At 38.7% G+C, this 22,723-nt stretch overlaps 2 protein-coding genes across 2 annotated transcripts; one reads left to right on the forward strand and one right to left on the reverse strand.

The window, feature by feature from the left end:
- Positions 1-543: 543 nt before the first annotated feature.
- tmem144b (transmembrane protein 144b) lies at positions 544-6,038 on the reverse strand. The gene is made up of 12 exons (XM_015954194.3): positions 5,854-6,038; positions 5,597-5,764; positions 5,384-5,506; positions 3,839-3,938; positions 3,666-3,746; positions 3,486-3,564; positions 2,785-2,864; positions 2,213-2,331; positions 1,891-2,010; positions 1,171-1,268; positions 843-896; positions 544-708 (listed from the first exon to the last, which is right to left on the reverse strand). Exons 1-12 carry the CDS (start codon positions 5,927-5,929, stop codon positions 622-624), a joined length of 1,185 nt encoding a protein of 394 aa, XP_015809680.1. The 5' UTR covers positions 5,930-6,038; the 3' UTR covers positions 544-621.
- Positions 6,039-6,683: 645 nt separating this feature from the next.
- Positions 6,684-19,154, forward strand: gask1b (golgi associated kinase 1B). The gene is made up of 4 exons (XM_015950898.3): positions 6,684-7,639; positions 8,336-8,553; positions 16,809-17,035; positions 18,276-19,154. Exons 1-4 carry the CDS (start codon positions 6,772-6,774, stop codon positions 18,481-18,483), a joined length of 1,521 nt encoding a protein of 506 aa, XP_015806384.1. The 5' UTR covers positions 6,684-6,771; the 3' UTR covers positions 18,484-19,154.
- Positions 19,155-22,723: the final 3,569 nt, after the last annotated feature.

Consider the following 22,723-nt stretch of genomic DNA (forward strand, 5'->3'; position numbering starts at 1 on the left):
TTAACTTTAATCAACTAATCAGTTTCCTCAAATTTTGAGTTCAGTGAACTTATGAGTTTACAGTGCAGAGTTAAAAAATAAAATCATCCTCAAGTCAAAGGACAGTTAAATGCAGCAGTGATTTTTTTAAACATGAAAACTGGTCACCCAACTGACTACCTTACATTAACTGGATCTGACAATGAATTAAGAGTCAAGTTTTCCCCACTTGCTTGAACACCTGGGAGGAAAAACGATTGTATTCAAAACTCCTAGTGATGACAATACACTCATCATGTGACCCAAAAAATATATATAAAAAATAATTTTTTAAACATACATTTTTATTGGCAATAGTCATTCATGGGCAAGTCTTCAGGTGCAGAAAACCACATTTCAATATTGCATGCAAGACTTGTCATTGCCCCTCACCTAGTTAAACATGTGGCTTTTATTTACAGAGAGAGGAAAAAACAACAACATTAAAAAATAGTCATGACACATTTCAAATACCAATGGACTCTTTAGTGTTTTACATTTATCCTCTTATTTAAAAAGGTTATATTTTTATTAATTTAAAAATCTGACATCCCAATCCCATCTTTTGGTCAAGTACAACTTGGCCATATACAAGACACTTTTTTATTCAATCTTTGAAAAAACAGTCAGTAATGAGCCAGCCAACACTACACATGACGCCAGAAAGAAGATGGAGCAGTTTACAATGCCCTATAAAAACAAATTGTGACAGTTTGATAAAATGCTTATCATTTTAAGAAATATCCCTAGTTTCCTAAATCTACACATTAAAACAAATTGTCAGAGCTGCAAAACAAATGAAAAATAAACGTTTTCATCCTCACCTTAATCTCTCTGAACACCAAGGATCCCCAAAGTGCTGCAACCAGACCATAGCCCTACAAATAAACAGATCACACCTCAGTTAATTTACTTAAAATCTGCTGTTTCCTGTGCAAATGGGAGCTTTAATCTGACAATATGAATCTTGACATGAAAACATGATCCCCATTTGATCCAAGAAATCAAAAGTTTAATTGTTTCAAGAGATCATGTAGATCTAAAACACAAAGATAGACCAGTGAACTACATCCTAATAAAGAGACTGGATGAGCACATCCAAGTTACCGTTAAAAGACATGTCTCTAGCATCTGTCAACATGTAGCACTTACTGCAGTGACAATGGGAAAAGTAATGACCGAGGTGAGGTAGTTATTGGCCAGAAACCAGCTGTATGTGCCGACTGTCCACATCAATCCGGACAAAAATCCTGAAGCACAAAAGAAAAATTATATTTGCCGTTGATCACAGCAAAAAAGTCTACGCAATTCTACAAGTTTAAATGAAGGTATCTGGATGAAAATAAAAACCTCTCTTTGCATGACATTATTCTTAGACAAAGAAATGCATATTTTATATGATGTATACACAAAACTATTAGCATCATGAGCTATGAATTGTAAATCTAAACTCAGAGGTCTCATTCCATTCCCAGTTTTGACTTTGCATTAAACATGACTGCATCTTCAGCTGAGCAAGAGGAAGCTGCATGACATTTCCACTACAACAGACAATTCTTCCCCTTGCTAGTCGGGGTCAAACCAGGGCCATTTTTAAGGATTTAACTGGCCTTTTGGTGCACGTTTCCATGGTTCACAGAAATAAATGACGATAAAATAGAAAATTCTGTTCTTGCTGAACATTTAGGTTGACACGTTGTTGAGCTCTGATATCAGATATTTCTAATCTGATTCCTTTAAAATGAGATGGAAGTTTTTTCCAGAAATGAGTCAGATCCCATTTATGAAAAATTCTGTTTACAAATAATTCTTACTTTAAAACTAGAAATGCACTTTAGGTTTGAGAATTGTGCTTGATAGATGAGCTTTTACCTGGGAGGATGACTCTTGAGTAAACCCTTGGTTTGCTTTTCATGACAGCACAGTAGATGGTAAAGTACACAGTACTTGCAACGAAGACTCCCGAGGTCTGTGCAGGGACATAGTCAACATCTGCACAAAAAGAGGACAACAAAGAAAATGAGAATACAACCTTGACAATGTATGCAACAATATTTTCTTTAAAGAGAGGTTTTTGCCAACTGTAGGAACCATCCTGATGATAGCCAAGACAACAATTATAATTTCATTTAGGATTAATAATGGCACGCTGAAGGTTTAAAATGAAGCCTATTATCGTGCAATGAAACCATACCGTAGTCACTAGCTCCATAGAAAGCACTATCAGGGCACATTGAATGGTTCTTTATGTAGAGAATAGGGACAAATGAGCATCCGTACAGCAAGCCGGACACAACCGCAAGCAGGCAACCACTGATGAAAAGGATACAAAGCAAAGTGAAGAATAAAAAGATGCATGCTAACCCCCTTTGAGGCCTTGTAATAATGTGTATGGTAATTTCAGCATTTTTCCTCAAGCTGATAGACAGCATAAAAACGCAACTAGTCACTTTTACAAGTGAAAACTAAATTTTCATTGATGGTTTATGAGCACCTGAAAGTCATACATGAAGGTAAAACGTGGTCATTTACATTTAAATATTGTAAATTTTACTAGTGTGTTACATAGCTGAAACAGTTTCACAATAAACCAAAAGCATCAGTTTGTCTACTGATAAAGAAAAAAAAAGGTTCAAATAATGACCCACTATCACAGTTTGATAGGAAACCCCATCTAAGAGCAACTGCACTACGTCAAAATATAAATGTTACCATTATGGTGATTAAAATAAATAAGGATTCGTAACCAATTTGAGAATCACTCACATGATTCTCCTCTGCTTTGGTCCAACAGCATCTATCCAGTATGCAGCAGAAGGTCTGCTGTAACTGCCTGAAATGGTTCTCTGCATGAAAAAGATGGCCGTTATCACTTGTTTTCCAACACATTTGCAGTGGTCTCCAGAATAAATGAATGCTTTGCAAGTCAATCTGCGAATACAGCTCTGGCGCTCTTGTAAACCAGAGGAGAAGTGAGCTTCATGGATGGAAGGATTTGAACTCCTGATATTCAGTCGTCTCACAGTTACCACCCTGTTTACAACATTGATGTTTTATTTCCACAAATGTCAAACCTGAACGAGTTCTGCCATGCTACCAGTTCTAATTCATTATTCCAAACTTCAGCTCAGACTCAGTGGGGGAAAAAATAAATAAAATTTGCTGTTATGTTTAAGCATGTCAGTTATAGCAAAATTTTTATTGGATTGGAAAGTTTAAAAACTGGACCTACAGTTGATTATTCTGAAGCTTAAATAAATCATAACAGCAGTGGATGAATTATTTGCTTAAATATCCCACAACTTTCCCTTTTGATGATGTTTGGTGCCGTGGACCAGCATCTTCAAAAGGACTTTGGGTTACTCATCATTTGACAAAATAAAACCAGGACATTTTTAAAAAACTAGAACATTTCGCTCAAATCAAAATGTGTTTGCATTTGCATTTCAAACTGACAGCATACTCACTCTTTCAATAAGCAAAGGAACAGTTTCTGGCTCTAGATGTAGTTTCACATCACTTTTTACAAAGACGAAGATCATGCCACTGAAAACCAATCATAACTTAAACTCAAACTGAAGGTCAAAATGTACAATTCAAAAACTTTGTATTTTGATAAACAGAATTAAATTAATATGGCAATCTACCTGACCAGACACAATGCAGCTCCACAGTAATTCAGCACTGGCTTGGAAACATCCTGAGGGTCAATCCCGAACCACCCAAACCTGTTTAGGGACGATCACATTTGGTTCAAACATGAAGTCCAAGGAGACATCTACAAAAGGAAACATCCACTCAGACACAAGACTTCACTCACCTTGAGCTGGCCCAGCCCATCAACAAACTGGAAGATCCCCAAATTAAAATTCCAAGACCAAGGCCGATCGCTTTAACTATGGTAACAACAGTTACACTTCCTGGGGATGCAAAGGGTGCAGCAAACTCGGGTTAAAAGTGCATTTTCACCATCCTTTGAGTCGATTGTCTACATCTTCAAGTTACAGCTTAATGATGATGTCTCGCGAATATAAATCATCCTTGCATTCTGATTTTTCTGGGATGTGATGGGGTTAAAGTTACAGTCTCATTAGTCATTATCACACGCTGGTGAAATTACATGTCTGCACTTGACCCATCCCTGTGGGGAGCGGTGAGCAGCAGCAGTGGCTGTGCTCAGTAACTATTACCCCGGGTTTCCACCGGAGCCGTCAGCAGCACGTTACAGCAGCAGCACGTCTTGCTCGCGTAAGCTGCTGCTTGGCCCTTCCCACGAGACGCGAAGCAGCAGGGGAGCAGCTGTCACCGACAGAGCACGAAGTCACACGAGTGCCTTCGTCAGTAAACACAACAACAAGCAGGAGAAAATTACAACATGGTTTGTGTTTTATGTTCTGTCCGTTTTATAATCGCCAATACGGACCTGAAAAACAAAGGAGACCGCTAGCTAGGTGATAACTTCTCACGGGGACGCACAGTTAGTAACCTTTTTTAAAAGTAAAGCAACCGGAAGGCAGCACGTTCTTTATTCTGAAAATCTCGGTAGCTTCTCTCCATTTCCGCGTCCGATTTCCTGTCTTTCCTTCCCAAAAATGTCGAACTTGACCCGTTTCAGAGGCGTCGCACTTAGAAAATAGAACCGGCGCGTAAAGGCCGCGACATGCTGCTCCTGAGACACGGCCGACTCGCGCTGCTGACGGCTCCTGTGGAAAAGGTTCTGTTGACCACAGCGGTTCCTATCAGCAGCTATGACGTGCTGCTGCAGTAACGTGCTGCTGACGGCTCCCGTGGAAAGCCGGGGTTAGCCGACTGTCAAGCAGGGAGACATTGGGTCCCATTTTTAAAGTCTTTGGCATGACCCGACTGGGATTTGACCTCTAATATCCCAGTGCCATGGCAGACACTACCAGTGGGCCACTGAGAACATCAGTATAGTTCAGAAGGAATAAAACTCAGTTTATTGTGTATTGGCTGCTAAAAATATATCCTTGTTAAGTGGAATTTTTTCAGAACTTACTAAAATGGCAAATATTTAAATTAGACAACCATAATTTGTGTATAAACATGCCTTGGTTATTATTCACTCAGCATCCAGGGAAGTTACTCCATGGTTAAGACATTTCTGATTATTCTATCACTTTTTAAAGTTGGTAGGTCAGGTTGTAGAAACTTAGAAAATGCCTTTTCTGACACAGTTCACATATAGAACAATATATAATGATTAATGCACTTTGAAGTAATTTTCAGCAAAACTTATATCTGACTATAGCAAAGGGAGTATAGATTTGACATTTAAAGCCCATCTGCTGCACCCAACTGCAGATAAGAGATTACTGCTTGAAGCTGGATTTATTAAAAATGATACCTGTGGCCCAGATGGCACCTCCGAGCATCGCAAGAGGATGGAATTTGGGTGACTGGAAAAAAATGTCTCCGAGCATTGCTACAACCCATATGGAAGCACAGCTTACCCAATTGTAGAACATACCTGTAAACAAAATATTTTAACATTTTATCAATTTTGACCTTCAATTACTTAATTGGATATATGTTTGAAGTTTAAAATCAGAATGCATACCATCTCCTGTTTCTATTTTTTTGACTGGAACAAAGGTGCTCCCATACAGTAGCACAGCAGCAATATTGGCAGTCAAGCCATAGGCAAAAAAAGTAACATTGGTGGAGTTACTGAAGAAATTCAACGAATCCAGTTTGCAAATTTCATCTTTGCCACAGCCCATGGAATCTGAACACATCAATGATAAAAAAATACATTTAATAAACACCTGATTAACTCAGCTTCTCACAGACCAGTTAATAGCCTAATTAACCTACCTTCAGTGTTCTGACTGCTCACCATCAGTAAAGATGCAACAAATAAAATTAGAGAACATTTCAACCAAGCCATCATAAAAAGGTAGGTCTGCGTTTCTTCTGTCAAAACTAGATGACGTTAAAACTACCAGAGCCCAACTGTCTGCAGACGGATGAGCAACCAGCTGCTGCCAATTATCCAATCACTGAAGTTGACGCTTTTAAGCCACTGAGGACGCACAGCACGCTATTTTTTTTAACTCGATTACACATCACGTTTCTTTTATAATACAAAAATGAAACAATATTTATTATATTAGCATTAACAATGAAATAAATCATAATGCAATTATTATTATTATTATTATTATTATTATTATTATTATTATTATTATTATTAAGCACATGAGCCCACACAACAGTTGCATATCTATGTATTTAGTCAGATCAGATTAGTAAATCCTTGTTTGAGCTGTGGCGTCCTGGCTGCACTTTTTTCACAGAAGTTTTTTTCCTCGTTTTCTTTTCCGCTCTATTCCTTTTGGCACACGGGTCGTGTCGTTAATAACACTGAGCGCATATCTAGCTCTCAGCCAGCAGAGAACATAGACCACCAGATGTCGCCTGGATCACCAAACAGATACAAAGATACAAAACAATCCAATAGTCTAATTATGTCACACAAAACCTTACTGCGTGAGTGACCTTTCAGTACTTAATCAGATAATCTGCTACATCTGATAAAAAAAACTATTTATTCTTTAGATTCGGGTTTGAGTTAGATGGTTTTTCTGTCCTTTTTTGCGCAGCTGCATCCTTGTGCTTTTGGACACAAAGCCTTTATTCTAACGACGAGCTCCGGAAACTGTGCGCTCCTCCCCACTTTGGGTTTAGTGAAAATAATGAAACAAAACTCAACTGCAGCTATGCCAAATTGAAATGGGGAACGCTCGTGCGCACTGGTTGTTTTTCTCTTTTCTGAAACTTGCCAGCAACTTTCGGAGGTGCTCTCTTTTCAAACGCAGTTTGTTCATCACGGCTGTGTGTGCGGTCTATTTGTTTTTTGTGATTCCACAAGTCGGAACCTCTCTGCGACACCAGCGCAGGACTGATGAGGACGAGACGCGGCACACCCGTGGTTTGGACATCAGCGGCGCACTACCACACGCTACTGGACTGCAGACTGGCGCGAGTCTGGTGCAGCCGACACGAACCAACGTGGTGTACATATCTCTCAAATCTAAACGTTTAAAACCAGCAAAAATACGGTGTACAATCCGACCAAAACGGAGAAAAAAACGGGGGCGAAAGACACCTGATGCGTCCGTTACGCACAGCAAACTTGGCACAGTGGGACGTTACACGGGCCACACTGGGAACTTTACAGCTGAAACGTCCTGGAATCGAACCAGTCATTTGAATTATGAACTGCGTAATATAATAAACAAAGGCTATGCTGGAGGATCAGCCTCTCAGGTTAGTTCTATTAGAATTTACAGTCAAACTGCTCCTCCGTGGCTCAGCTCTCAGGACCTGGAAACCATGCGCTTTCTTGCGGATTCCAAAATTTTGCGCTTTAAAGAAATCTATCGTGAAGGCGCCTCATCCCTTCTGATGTTTGAAGGTGAGGTCAGGACACATCCAACCAATCAGAAGCTCTTGGAAAGAAATAATGCATATGGAAGACGGTGCGGGATTATCCACAGCCCCACGGACAACACTGAGGTGTTTGCTTTCCATTTGGACAGGGTGCTTGGTTTGAACAGAACCCTGCCAGCTGTGAGCAGGAAGTTCAGCTTTTTTCATGGTGGGTCAATGAGTTCAAGGTTCATTACCTTTTCTTTCAACTATGTGTAGGACTGCCATAATCATTTTTGGGTTCAATTATTTCCAAACCTTTGTCTTAGGAATACATGTGTGACTTTTGTGCACATGATTAAAATGCAAACATGCATCTTTTTGCTTATCAGTCATGGCAAACTGCAGTGCAATGTTTTCAATACACAAAAAATAGGCAATGCATTTTGCATATGGTAGGATGAACAATGATGCAAACCCTGTCTTTTTTAATCGCTAAAGAGATTTGGAGCCAATGTGTCTCCAAATCTCTTTTCTCCATTTCCTCTGTAAATTGCACTTATTCCACCTGTGACTGATGTCTGCATCTGTGTTCACATTTTATGAAAATGAAAAATTTACACACATAGCAAAGAAAACAGAGAAAGACATATTACTTCTGCCTTGTGGCACGGGGTTAAGAAATCAATGATTGTCTCTGCTCTGTTGTTTCCCTTCCTGTAATGTTGATGTTTTTACTTTTTTGCTATGAATCACATAAGAAGAAAATGACTCCATTGCACCAAGAGCTCAAACCATAGAAAGAGGATTGTGTTAACACATACGTCTTATCTCTGAGAACAGATTTTCTTTCGCAACCAGACTCGAATAATGATATGTGGCAGCTGTTAAATTCTGACTACGTTATTATTTATTCCCTCTTTAGATGGTCAGTTCTTCACTGTGGTGTCATGGGATGCATCACTGTACCCAGAAGACCTTGCTGCAGGCCCGGTCACTGTGAGGCTCACATGGAGGGAGTACCAGAACTCTCTAGTGCAGAGATGCTGGCACAAAAACACAAGGCCCAAACCTGACTCTGGCTGCTCCACGATTCATCACTACGAATGGAGCAAACTGGCTCTGTTTGACTTCCTGCTGCAGGTAACAGAAGCAGTTTGATAAAAAATAGCCCTTTGTGATCAAGAAATCCAAGTCATGTGATAAATTCTACCTGAAAGCATGAAAAATCATCTGTAGTTTCTCAGCTGGTGTGTTTGGTTTTGTTCCAGTGAAAGCTTCTTTCCAAGGATGCAGGGGCGTGTCCAGGGAGTGGCCTGGGGTAGCACATGCCACCCTTAGAATCTGATTGGCCACCCCAGGTGCCACCCCACTGAGTTCCAGTTTAAATTGACTTTACATTGTCGACAAAAGGCTTGGGTTGTAAACTCCAAAACAGTGCGTGGGTGCGTGCACCTTTCACCTTGTTTTCTAGCCCAGGCATGTTGTATTAATATTATTTAATATTTTTTCATATTCACATACATATTATTTAGAGTCCCACTCAACTGCAGTTGTTGGCAGTATTGAACAAGAAGTGACTTGCTAACCACCACAAAACTGAAAGATGAAGAGGGGGAAAAAATGGTGATTGTGCAATGTGAAACTCAAAAATTCACTAGAAAGTAAATAAATAAATAAACAATTTGTGTAAATAAATAAATAAGCATAACCATTGGTGCCACCCATGAATAAACAAGTAAGTAAGTAAGTAAGTAAAAGTTTATTTATATAGCGCCTTTCACAGATATAAACCACAAAGCGCTGTAAGTGCCCCACATGGGCCACCCCATTTTAAAAGTCCTGGACACGGCTCTGCAAGGATGTTTGATGAATGAGTTTTCTTCTCTGAGCAAAGCACACCGTTCCAACTGTTGCTATCACTCGCAAATTATAAAGTTGTACTCCTGAAAGTTGTTCCTTCTCTTGACTAAAAATAACGTCTAGTTTTCTGTGGAGGAGGTCTGTGGGTCACATGTTGGCAGTGAGGTGTCAATCTCTCATGCATCTTTAATGTAAAGTATTTTTTAAATGTTATGATTGCATTTATTTGTTTTTCCTTGACTGTCCGTTCATTCATTATCATGAGTGCTAAACATGTTTTTAATATATAAATATAACAGCACATATTCTCCAACAACTGTTATTACAATCATTCTATTTAAAAATACTTCACTGAGACATCATTTGGCCAAGCTGATATATTTCTTGTGAGACCTCTATGACGCACTGAGGTCAATTTCTTTATTCTATCTTTTTATTCCATGAACGGACACACAATAGGAATCTTCAAATATGAGCCTGGTAATATTTTATAAATGTTCATATCAAAACAATTAGCCAAAAATATTGTTTTCTATTAATTTGTCAAACAAAACATCTTTGATTTTAGATCCTTTATAGAATCCATATTTAAACCCTTGTTGCATTGCTTTGAAAATGTAGCTTCAAAGCTTTCAAAGTGTTGAGTAATTTAATGTAGCTGTTAAACCGCTACAGTTAGTTAAGAATGATTGGAGGCATGTGTTGGAAAGACTTGGAGGTGAGGATGGATGTGTTGTCACACTATATCCACTTCTTTTATAGGTGATTGATTAAACTTTGATGTCTTCTAACTTTACTTTTTCATTTTCTGTGAGAATTATCCTTTTTGAAACAAAGCACTTACATGGAAAAAAACATACTGACTGACTCGCTGTTTATTTCTCAGTAGAGTCACGTTTAGCTGGTGTCTATCCCCATCAGGCAGACACATCACCAGTTCAACAAAAGGTCACACAGAGATAGACAACTAGTCACACAATCACTCACACCTAGAGCAAGGGTGTCCAAAACCTTTCAAGATGAGGGCCCGAATCCTCTAGTTAAGATTTTTTTAATTCACTAAGTTATTTCACTTATTTTTAAAATCTGTATGCCTCAAAATAGGTCAAAAATATTCAAATTTGTCAAAAGCTGAAGTGTTGACCAATCAGTAGTATATAGGAGAGACAAAATATATCATTCTAGAAATACAAGTGGGGGCTGCAAAAATAATCACTGGATGGCCGCAGATTGCTCTGTCTTCACTTTGGACATGCCTGCTTTAGTCTCCAGGTAACTTGACATTCGTGTTTTCAGTCTGTAGGGGAAAACTGGAGTCATCAGAGGAAATCTAGACAGACACCAGGAACTCTGCACAGATAGGCCACTGCTGGAACTCAAACCTGCAACCTTTTTGCTATGAGGCCACTGTGCCACCATGCAGCTCACAGGCAATTTCAATTTTACAAATTCAAAGTCCAAATGGGTTTAACACTGAAGTACATTCTGTATTTACCAAGTTGAAATCAAATGTAAAAATGATATATGGTGGAGTAATAGTAGACATTTGTTGTGCTTCACAAGCATGTTCTGTGTCCGATCTCCTTTACCTTAATAAGTCCAGTCGTTTCCTCAGGGCCAGTTCTAAAACCAAACGTTTATGTTGAACCAAGCAGACGATTGAAGTCAGATTTTAATGATAGTGGCATTGACACATATAAATACCTGGTTTAGGGATTATTGGTTTGGTATTAAGAATGAATAATTTTTGTTCAAACTTAAAGGTGCAATATGTAAGAGTGAATTAAGAATGACATCCTGTTGTAATTTTCCAATTAAAAAGTTACTTTCTCACTCCCATTCTCTGAGTTTCATGGCTGTTGCCAGTTTTGGATCAGCGCCTGAAGATTCTAGATGACAAGTGAAGAAAAGCCACACACAGTAAATTGATAATAATAATAATAATAATAATAATAATAATAATAATAATAATAATAATAATAATACATTTGAATTGAGGTGCCTTTCTAGGATGCAAGGTGTCACTCCTGTCCTGTCTCTCCACTCTGTTCAGTCCTGTGTCTCCTGATTGCTCCCACCTGCCTCTCGTTTTCCAATCACCCAAGCTCCCAGCTCCTCATGTATTAAACCGTCTCAGTTCCGTGTGTCTTGTCGGTTCATTGTTTCATTGTCCTGCGTGTCTCATTAAATCCTTATTGAATGTTCTCGTCTGCCTGCCTGCCTGACTTCTTCACCCGCATTTGGATCCTCACCTCTGCTCCGCTCCACTCACCGGCACTTTCATGACACATGGTCACCTTACAGAGATTAAAAATAGAAATAAAAACGTATAAAGAGCAAATTGCTGGTTAAATTTTGTTTTTAATTTAATAGAAAATAGTCCAAAAACTACTATTTGAAATGCTTATTTTTTAGTATTTGGTTTTACAATGCATAACAGCCTCTTATTAAAAGTAATTAAAAAGTGACCTTTTTCAGCAAAGTTTTCCAAAGGTTTCCAAATAAGAGAATGAATGGCACCATCATCTGTTCCTGGTGAGTTTTGTGCAGCTGGAAACATGGTCGTTTGAGGTGCACACTTGTGACCGGAGGTACAAATGGAACCGGCTCAGAACCACCAGCCCCGACATCCAGAAAAGGATATGGAGCATTTAAAAATCCCTAGCAGGCCAGGGAAGCTGGGTTTTGTTGGAACCAGCTCAGAATCAGCATCCCTGACCTTCAAAAGAGGATGCAGAGCTTTTTAGACTAAATCTTTCAATGCTCTACATTGTCAAGCTCCTCCCTATATTACTGAACTGTTAAAGCCTTATGCTCCAACCCGAGCCCTCAGTTCCACCCACCAGAACCTTCTAGAAGTTCCAAAGACCACATGTAAAAGTCGAGATGATCGGTCCTTCCAGACTATTACACCCCAACTTTGGAATGATCTTCCTTTATCATTGCACAGCATTGACATACTGGACACTTTTAAAGACAGCTAAAGACCCTTTCATGTAAAACTGCTTTTACCTAAACCTTTTATTTACTTTTCTTTTACTGAAATTTGTAATCATGTTTTATTTATTTCTGATGTTAATCTATTTCTGTTTTGAGATCATTATGTTTTATTTTGTTTTGATCTACAGTATGTGAAGCACTTTGTGATTCTATGTCTGTGATAGATGCTGTAACGATGGGTAGTTTACATCTTACTTATGAACCATAAAATGTTAGATTCCATAGAAATATGAAATATCAATCTGATGGATCTTTGACTATTTTAACCAGAAGATCGGAACTTTTTATTGCAGGGATTAAGCGACACTTCGTATTAACTCCAAGGAAAGAGAGAGTCAGGTTTAAAATAGTTAAGAAATGTATTTCTTCACAATTTAAACAAGACTAACTTTAACACTCTGTGTACTGATGGACTAAGGTGGAGTGAGATGTGAGAAGAATGATGGTGTGTGTGTGTGGGATGTTATTATCAGTACCAGCGGATCCGGAGAAGCAGTTAGTTCTGAGTGGGAGTGAATGTTTCGCTCTAAACTTTATTAGGAGATTTATAACACACATGAAACGCCATCTGTCAGTCTACATACCCAGGGGAAGCCTCCGATTAGATCCAGAATGTCGAGGTCCTCTTGGACCCTCCTTGGAACCGAAGCCGGTAGAAAAGCAGCGATGCCAACCAAACTAGTCTGGGACTGCTTCCAGGTCACGACAAGTTATCACTGGCGTCTCCGAGACCCTGAAGGGGTCGTGAGGTTCAGCTTTTATTCTGAAGGAATCGTTGCGGTCTGGTGTAACTTGCAACAGATTTTATCCAGCTTGTCGAGGTTCTTGTTGGCTAAAGAGGAAGTCCGGATGGCCTGTCCGAGACTTCTTTAGAATGCTTTGAACTAAAGAAAAGGTGGCGTGGGATATGTTTTATAATTGCCATATTTTGGTTTGCTGGCGAATCAGAATTTGACATGCCAAAAGAGGGCTTATACAAACACCACAGAAAACCACGCCTCGCGCCAGAAATTAAGGTTCTGAATGGATCAGACAAAAGGAAATGTGTCGTGTGACTTTAGCATTACATGTCATCAGTGTCTAGTGCAGCTGTCCAAGATTATAATTACTTGTAAAATACTACTGATCACAGGATTATAATATCAAGTAATAACATTGTCATTTCACAGATTGATTGAACATTGGGCTCACGTTGTTATTGGTAATAACAAAGTTGTTGGTTATGTGTTCATCAAAAGAGTTCTTCCTCTTCGTCTTGAGCTGTAACAGAGGTGAAGCAGTTCAGATGAGCAGAGTGCATGAAAGACCTTGGCCACTATCTCATGTAGATTAGCCTGTCAGAGACTGTATGTCTCTGCTCGAGTAGACACAGCAGATCATGACCTTTAGGTCAAAAACAGGACATTCATGATGCTACAGGTGCTATATAAATAAAATTGACTTATTTACTTACTTTTAAAAACTCTTAGTGGGCCAGTGAAGCTGGTTTCTGGGTCGGACCCAGGTCCGCGCTGCCTGTCCTGAATAGAATGACAGGCTTGTCTCCCTCTCACTAAAGCGCTAAACTACGCTACGTGAGCAGATATTAACGAGTATGAAACAGCTGACAAATGCACATTATAGTTTATTATTGTCAAGAATCAATATTAGAATAAATGTCCCATAATATTTTAATTGTCTGACACATAACAGTAGTCTGTACAATATGTTAGCACACAAGTTTAAGCTAGCTAGCTAGCTAGCATCATTCACTCACTGACACACCTGCTTGCGCCACAGAGCCTACTGACACCAAAACTTAATCTCTCTCCTTTGGTCATCATTTCTCCCTTTGGCTTGTCTCTGATCTCTGGAGCGTGCAGCAGGTTCAACTGCTGGTTTTTAAATTATTATTTCTGATTATAATTGGTCAATCTGACTTTGTCAGGCAGACAGGACATGAAAATATTATCCAACTTCTATTTCCTACATTAACTTCTGATTGAAATGCCTAACAGATCTGACACACTGTCACTTAACATTCATGGACTCACCCATTTTGATTCAGGACAGGGAAGGCTATTGTTGGTTTACCATCCAGGAAACAGCAGAAAATGTCTCCGCTAGTAGAAGCTAACCATTAGCATTAGCAACTCCACAACACAGCAGAATTCCTTCAGGCTTGTGTTGTTTGTGGAATATAAAACATCAATGTGAAAGCAAACCGAGTCAGTGGTAGAGTTGCATTGCTGTTTGCCAATCAGAGTTGAAATGACCAACTATCAGGAAATCAATCTCAAAGTCCTGCTGTGTTCAGCTCAAGTCGGATCTTGCTCATTTCTATCACCAGAGATTTTTTTCCCTTAGTATGACTTACAACATACAGGTGCTGGCCAGTAAATTAGAATATCATCAAAAGGTTGAAAATATTTCAGTAATTCCATTCAAAACGTGAAACTTGTACATTATATTCATGCAATGCACACAGACCAATGTATTTCCGATGTTTATTACGTTTAATTTTGATATTTATAGGTGACAACCAATGAAAACATCAAATCTGGTATCTCAGAAAATTAGAATATTCTAAAGGCCAATGAAAAAATGTTTGTTTCTCTAATGTTGGCCAACTGAAAAGAATGAACATGAACAGAATGTGCATGTATAGCACTCAATACTTAGTCGGGGCTCCTTTTGCCTCAATAACTGCAGTAATGCGGCGTGGCATGGACTCGATCAGTCTGTGGCACTGCTCAGGTGTTATGAGAGCCCAGGTTGCTCTGATAGTCGTCTTCAGCTCCTCTGCATTGTTGGGTCTAGCGTATTGCATCCTCCGCTTCACAATACCCCATAGATTTTCTATGGGGTTAAGGTCAGGCGAGTTTGCTGGCCAATCAAGGACAGGGATACCATGGTCCTTGAACCAGGTGCTGGTGGTTTTGGCACTGTGTGCAGGTGCCAAGTCCTGTTGAAAGGTGAAGTCTGCATCCCCATAAAGTTGGTCAGCAGCAGGAAGCATGAAGTGCTCTAAAACTTCCTGGTAGACGGCTGCATTGACCCTGGACCTCAGGAAACAGAGTGGGCCAACACCGGCAGATGACATGGCACCCCACACCATCACTGACGGTGGAAACTTTACACTGGACCTCATGCAACGTGGATTCTGTGCTTCTCCGCTCTTCCTCCAGACTCTGGGTCCTTGATTTCCAAAGGAAATGCAGAACTTGCTTTCATCAGAAAACATAACTTTGGACCACTCAGCATCAGTCCAGTCCTTTTTGTCCTTGGCCCAGGCGAGACGCTTCTTGCGCTGTTTCTTGTTCAAGAGTGGCTTGACACACGGAATGCGACACCTGAATCCCATGTCTTTCATGAGTCTCCTCGTGGTGGTTCTTGAAGCGCTGACTCCAGCTGCAGTCCACTCTTTGTGGATCTCCCCCACATTTTTGAATGGGTTTGTCGTCACAATTCTCTGCAGGGTGCGGTTATCCCTAGAGCTTGTACACTTTTTTCTACCACATTTTTTCCGTCCCTTCGCCTGTCTGTTAATGTGCTTGGACACAGAGCTCTGCGAACAGCCAGCTTCTTTAGCAATCACCTTTTGTGTCTTGCCCTCCTTGTGCAAGGTGTCAATGATTGTCTTTTGGACAGCTGTTAAGTCAGAAGTCTTCCCCATGATTGTGGTGCCTTCAAAACAAGACTGAGGGACCTTTTAAAGGCCTTTGCAGGTGTTTTGAGTAAATCAGCTGATTAGAGTGGCAGCAGGTGTCTTCTATATTCAGCCTTTTCAGAATATTCTAATTTTTTGAGATACCAAATTTGGAGTTTTCATTAGTTGTCACTTATGAATATCAAATTTAAATGTAATGAACATTGGAAATACATTGGTCTGTGTGCATTGCATGAATATAATGTACAAGTTTCACGTTTTGAATGGAATTACTGAAATATTTTCAACCTTTTGATGATATTCTAATTTACTGGCCAGCACCTGTATTTGTTTCTACAAGAGACCACTGCAAATGTATAAAAATATGTGTAAAATACCACTTTAAAAGTTGCCTCTGAGGAACATGAAAGTCTTTTCTGAAACCTAAAAGTGACATCTGAGATTGCGCTTGTCTTGAATTTGGTGGCACCTTCTGAAACGTTTTATCATTTTTCATTTAGTGTAAAATTGGAGGAGGTTTGTAATCCAATTTGTGGTTACCATCCCCTGCGCAGGCAGCATGTGTTATACAGCAGGAGGTGCCACCTGTTATGCTTTAGAAAATCCCTTCTGCAATTATCTTACTCAGCGATGTGGAGGTCTAATTTATATGGGGTTTTAGCTGGTAGCTATTGTGCCAACGAATCACTCTTAAGACCAACTAACGTGTGTTCAGTGTTCTCTTTCCCTGAATGTCTTCTTTTGATTTAAATTGCAATGAAACAATTGGAGAAAAAATCTTCAAACAAATCATTTTTACCAAAAAGGAAAGGGGAAATATAAATTCTGATTCCAAAAAGCAGCAGCATCTTTTCTTGTGTTAACATAACATGAACTGTCTCCCCAGATCCACAACCGTCTGGATCAGAGCTGCTGTGGATTCAGGCCTCGGCGGGAGGATGTGTGCGTTGAAGTGGCCCAGCAGGCTTCCTGTGAGGACCAGGAAAACGTAAAATTAGCAAACATTTTCCATAGGAACCAGGACTCCAGGCACCTGGTGTTCACCAACAACAAGGGATTCTTTGACCGCAATGAGGACAACTTAGACTTCAGGTTGCTCGAGGGTATCCGGGAGTAAGTTAACACCATTAATGTAGAAATACTTGGAGTTTTAGGTATTCCTGTTAGAAAAGAAGCACCTGAACTTTTTTATCTGTGTTTTGTACAAATCACTGATTTTCATACCGACTCACATGGATTGTAATCCCTTTAGTTTCAGTCTATCTATCCACAGTTTAGTGCTGAGGTCTGTTTTTGTTTTTTACATGTACTATAAAAAATGTGTGAGTCATTCATAAATGTTATATTCTATTTTTCGGTTTTCTTGTGCTCAGACGTTTTTCTTAAGGAATTATCCTACCCAGGCATTAATATTGTTAACTTTAAAATGCAAAAAGGCATGTTTCCTGTTTTGTTTTGTTTTTTTGCCTGAAATCAAAACTATCCCACTGTGCAAAGACCTAGTTTGATCGTCCTATAGACGTGGTCTGGACCGACAGACTCAATGCAGACATGATCTGCATGTCTATGTGACATTGACTGTTTGCAGGGATCATTTGCATTTCAGTTGCAGTGATCATACAAAGACATTTAACTTTTTCTTGCTTTTTTTTCTAAACCCTTTTAATTGTCATTTTAATTACATTTTAGCAGAAGAAAATAAGGTCAGTACTGACTGGCAGACTAAACATTTGCTAAAATGAAGCACAAGTGTTGCCTTCTGCTGACATTTTAGTAAAACAAAGCTGTGCTGAGCTACAATTACAGGAGAAGTGCCATGGTTGTGTTAAAAGGTAATCAGGGTCTAGATTTTGTTAATTAAACCGGCAGGAACGTAAAATGTAAAAATGTAGTCTCAATATCTAATGATTAATATTTCTACTTCCATTAGTGTTATGTGAAATCTGCACAGCCTCTGACTGGAGGGGAACATACTGTTCTTAAAAAAATGGAAGAAGCTCAGATAAAAAAATAGTAATCATAATTTTCTTTTTACCTTGTCAGCAAGCAGATGTGGGGAATTGAGAATACTTTTTAAATTAAAATTTACTTTTAAGTTTTATTGTAATAGTGCAGGAGGCAGATTAGCTCTCTGTTATTTTTGTTTTCTTTGCTTTAAAAATCAGTGATAACAGCTCATTTAACATAATTTGATCATTGTAAAACTGCATACTGACTCCACAGAAATGATTTGAAATGTTTTGTTAAAGAGTGATTCTGTTGGAACGTTATGACTTTAGCCACCTCTTTCACAATGACTCCACTCAAAACAATTTAAACAGTTTTTGACTTTTGTTTTTTTTTTCATTTTCAGGTTTCCAGAGAAGGCTGTGACAGTGCTGAAGAGCAGGAAGCTAAGGGAGAAGCTTCTCCAGTCCCTGTTTCTGGACCAGATGTACTGGGAAAGTCAGGGTGGCCGGCAGGGCATCGACAAGCTAATTGATGTTATCGAAAGGCGAGCCAAGGTCCTCCTTACCTACATCATGGCTCATGGGATAAAAGTCATCACAATGAATGACTGATGGAACTTACTCACACTGACATAGTGCTTCTGTTATTGTTTTACAGCAGTGCCATTTCAAAGAGTCCTAAAACTGACGCATATGTTTATTTATTTCAACTTAAACAGTGAAACTAATATATGAGATATAATACATGCATACTAATTACAGGTGAAACTTCAAAAATGAGAATCTGGTGCAAAAGTTCACCGTTTTCAGTAATTCAATGAGACAGACTCATTCTATGCAGAGCCAGATCCTTCAAGATTTTATTTGTAATAATTGTGATGATTATGACTTACCCCACATTCAAAATCTCAGACCAGTAGAGTAATGTGAAATGGTTCAATATTCTAGACTCAAAGTGCCACACTTTAATCAGCTAAAAACACCTGCAAGGGGTTCCTGAGCCTTTAGATGGTCTCTCAAGCTAAGATGATTTACTGAAATAAATTAACCTTTGCACCATGTTCTCGTGTTTAGAATTTCACCTGTAAATTAATCTCTGACATTAACAGCTTAAAATATTCTTGCACTAAACTAATCTCTATCATTTCTAAGCTAACAGTGTCAGAAATGCATTAGGAATGCCTTGTCTCAGTATTTTTTCTTTAATTTCTCTACTTTTTTCCTCTTTCACTTGTCCACTAAGATGTCTCCATAATGTAAAGAATGCTGTAATTTCAGCTTTTGGTCCAGCTCTTCAGCAGGTGCATTTAAAATTAATATAAATAGAAGGCTTCGGATCTCGACTCATTTGATTCTTTGCCCTGAGGGTGCAGTATTTCATTTTAGAGTAATAATAAACTTTTTGTGTAAATTTATCAACCAGACCCTGAATCCATTTGGGGTAACTGAACAATCAACTGCACAGAGACATGCTAGACCAGGTTCACACAGCAAGATAATGCCAAGGATCCCAGCTTAATGATGTCAGATCTGTTAACTATAAAATGCCATAAAATCTTACAAACAGGTGAACAGCCAGGCTGCATGTTGGCACAAATGTTATACTGTTGCCTTGTAGGGAGAAGGTCGCAGGTTTGAATCCTGGCAATGGTCTTTCTGCACAAAGTTAGCATTTTCTCTAATGCTTGTGTGGGGTTCCTCTGAGCTCCTCAATTTCCTCCCACATAGAAAATAACCTGCATTTCAGGCTAGTGGATACCCTAAGTAACCCCTTGGTGTGAGTGTGTTTGTGGCTGGTTGTTTATGTGTGGCCCTGTGACTGGAGACCTGTACAATGTTTACCCCCGTTAATCATTTTGTATTCTATTTTTAAAACTACAAAAAATGTCTATGAGTTCATTTATTTACTGTGTTTATAAATCATTTAACTGTATATTTTAAATTTCCAATGTCAAATAAAGCGATTTTCAACTGGTAGAGTGATGTTTATTTTTCTTTATATGACAAAGTCACCCTAAAATACCAGTAAATGACTGTAAATGACATTATGTAAAAATCATGACGAGAATTGGAATTCCTCATGGCTCAAACATTTGAGCCAGAACACCGTGTGCCTTTCGTGCTGCTGTAAACATTATGGATGCCTTTAAAATGGAGCTGAACGGGCTTTGATGATTTTTTCTCCTGTCCGTGCTGCGCTTCGACTGCCTTGTTGTTTTAACTCCCATGCACCCACATTAGACTCTCAGAGGCTTTCATGCCTGTGTGTGTTTGTATTAGAAAACTCCCTCCAGCACTCAGTATGATCTGCAGCAGAACTCTTCACACATTTATGTTTGCATGCGCTCTCACAAAAACATACACATACAAAAGATGACCTACATGTGTGAAACAATCGGATCGCACAGGGAGAATATGGAGGCAGCTGAGGAGCTGGCCCTCTCTGCCTGTTAACTCACTCCCACTCAGAGAAATTAGATCTGTTTGTGTAAAGCTCTGGGGGTCAAGTTGTGCAATCTTAACATCACATGTGAGGCAGAAACAGACTCATGGTGAAAAAAAATCTGCTAATTCTCAGTCCAGACAAAGATGTTGATGCAAATTCTCATTTGGGCCATGGTAATCCTTGGTGCTCGAATAGGAAGCAGCTGGGGCTCATTTCTTGTTTCTGCTTTCCGGTTGTTTTGAAGATGCTCCGTCTTTTATCTGAACTGAAAAGGCCTCAAAAAACAAATTTATTTGGCTTCAGTTCCAGCACAAAAATATTATTTGTGTTTATACAGGAAAGTTGCTTCTATTGGAAAGATATCTGAATAAATTGTACACTTTTACAACCTAGAGCACATCATTTTATTATGAACATCACAATTTGGCAAAATGCAGGCACTCTGATCCTTACTAGTAAAAATAATTAAAAAAAAGAAACAAACTGACTAAACAACTTAAGTTAGCCTTTTGTACATCTTTGAAATAAAATCGATTAGAGAAAATTGACTTTCTGTGGTAATTTAAAAAAAATTGTGCTTATTAAAATATTTATTTCAAGCACTGTGTCTTTGAAATGATAACAGCCTTTGTCTGTTACTTGTACTTTATTTCTTCGTTTCTGCTAACTTCTTTTCTATTTAATGAATATACAAAAGCTAAATTAGTGCAGTGAATAAAAGCAGTTGGGCTAATTTGTCTTGTGAACATCTGATGGTTTGCTTGTCAGAAATAATATTAAATGCTAAATTTATGCAAAATGAATTAGTTTTTTGCATCAACTTGGGTAATATTTGCATATAATAAACAGCTTTTATTGTTTTCCCCCTAAGAAACTAAGACCCAGCAAGTACATTATTGGATAATTTGACTGATTAACAAAATATAAACTACAAGAACAGCTTCAGTGACACTTTGTGTTTAAAGAGATTCACCAAAAACCATCACAATTAAAACAATAATGTAATCTTAGAATAACCTAAATGTTACAAAATACCTTTCAGCCCATATAAATGTTTAACCTAGATCACAACACTTCCTTTCAGAGTAAATTATAACAAACATTTAAAAACACATTGGAAATAATTTTTCTCCCTGTGGAATCATTTAACTACAACCAGCCAAAACAAATGTCTTCAATGTTGATTTGAATTCTGCTGAAAGAGGCTGCACTTACACTGATACAGATTTAAGATGAAGCGTTGAAGAAAACATGTCAACATGTTGTCAGATAGCATCATGCCAATGCTTGTTTTATTCAGAGAAAAGCTAAAGCCATTTGGAGATTTTTTGAAGAACAAAAACAAAAGCCTGGTTCTGCTGTAGAGATCTGGAAAAATGCCACAATGCTCTCATCTTATATCCTTTTATTTAAAAAAGTAGCATTACAAGTTTTATTTTCTAAAACAACATTCATCTACTTTATGTGTTATTTCTTCTACATTTTTAAAGCTGTAACTCTTTTAAACATTGTTTTACTATATTAAAACTAGTATGGGGTATGCATGGTGAAGACCTGCATCAAGTAAAAAAGACAGCAGACGTTCAGTAGAAATGAAAGCAGCATTTCAAACAGAAACCTAATGAAGCAGATGGCCGTCCGTCAGTGAAGAATGAAAGCAAATGAAATAATATAGCCGGAAGGAGTGTGTGAGCATTTGTTGTCACTAATCTTTGGTTTAGTGGAAAGCATATGACCCGGGCAGCCCTAAAGTCCCTCAGATGGTGTTAAGAGAACTTTTATTATCAAAGAACTTTAAAACTTCAATTCATGTCACATGGAATCAAGTTTATGTGAAGAGGTGAAGGTGAAACGCTTCAGGCTCATCTGTGATGGAGTCCAAGAAGGAGTGGGACGTGCGTGGCATCCCTCCATGCAACGAGCTGCATCGCTGATACGATCTGAGATAAAATTACACAGACTATAGTGGAGCTGTCAGCTGCAGGATGAAAAAGGGAAAGAATTACCATGGTATGCAGATTCACGCTTTATGTCTCCTGCTATCCTGCAATCTATGATTCAGAGGAAGTGGCACAACATCCTTCCTGGTTTCCAATTCAGTGTGTTGCTAAAAGAAGGTATTAGCTTAAAACCAAGTTCATGTGAAGTTTAGTCCTCCACCACAGCTCAGCTGATATTATTATACAGTTAAAGAGCGAATGTTAAATGTGTTTAAAGTTGTTTTCTTTTAATTCAACTCCAGTTAAAGAGCTGTGGGGGCAGTGGCGGCTGGCCAGTAGAGGGCGATAGGGCGCCGCCCTCCCAGTTTCCCCTGTGTTTTTAATTTTTATTTTAAAAAATAAATAAATAAAATTAACAATAATCACATATTCTAAGTTAATTGTGTGTTTTGTAACAAAAAATAAA

Source organism: Nothobranchius furzeri, chromosome 1, assembly GCF_043380555.1.
Source record: "Nothobranchius furzeri strain GRZ-AD chromosome 1, NfurGRZ-RIMD1, whole genome shotgun sequence".
NCBI classification, from domain to species: domain Eukaryota; kingdom Metazoa; phylum Chordata; class Actinopteri; order Cyprinodontiformes; family Nothobranchiidae; genus Nothobranchius; species Nothobranchius furzeri.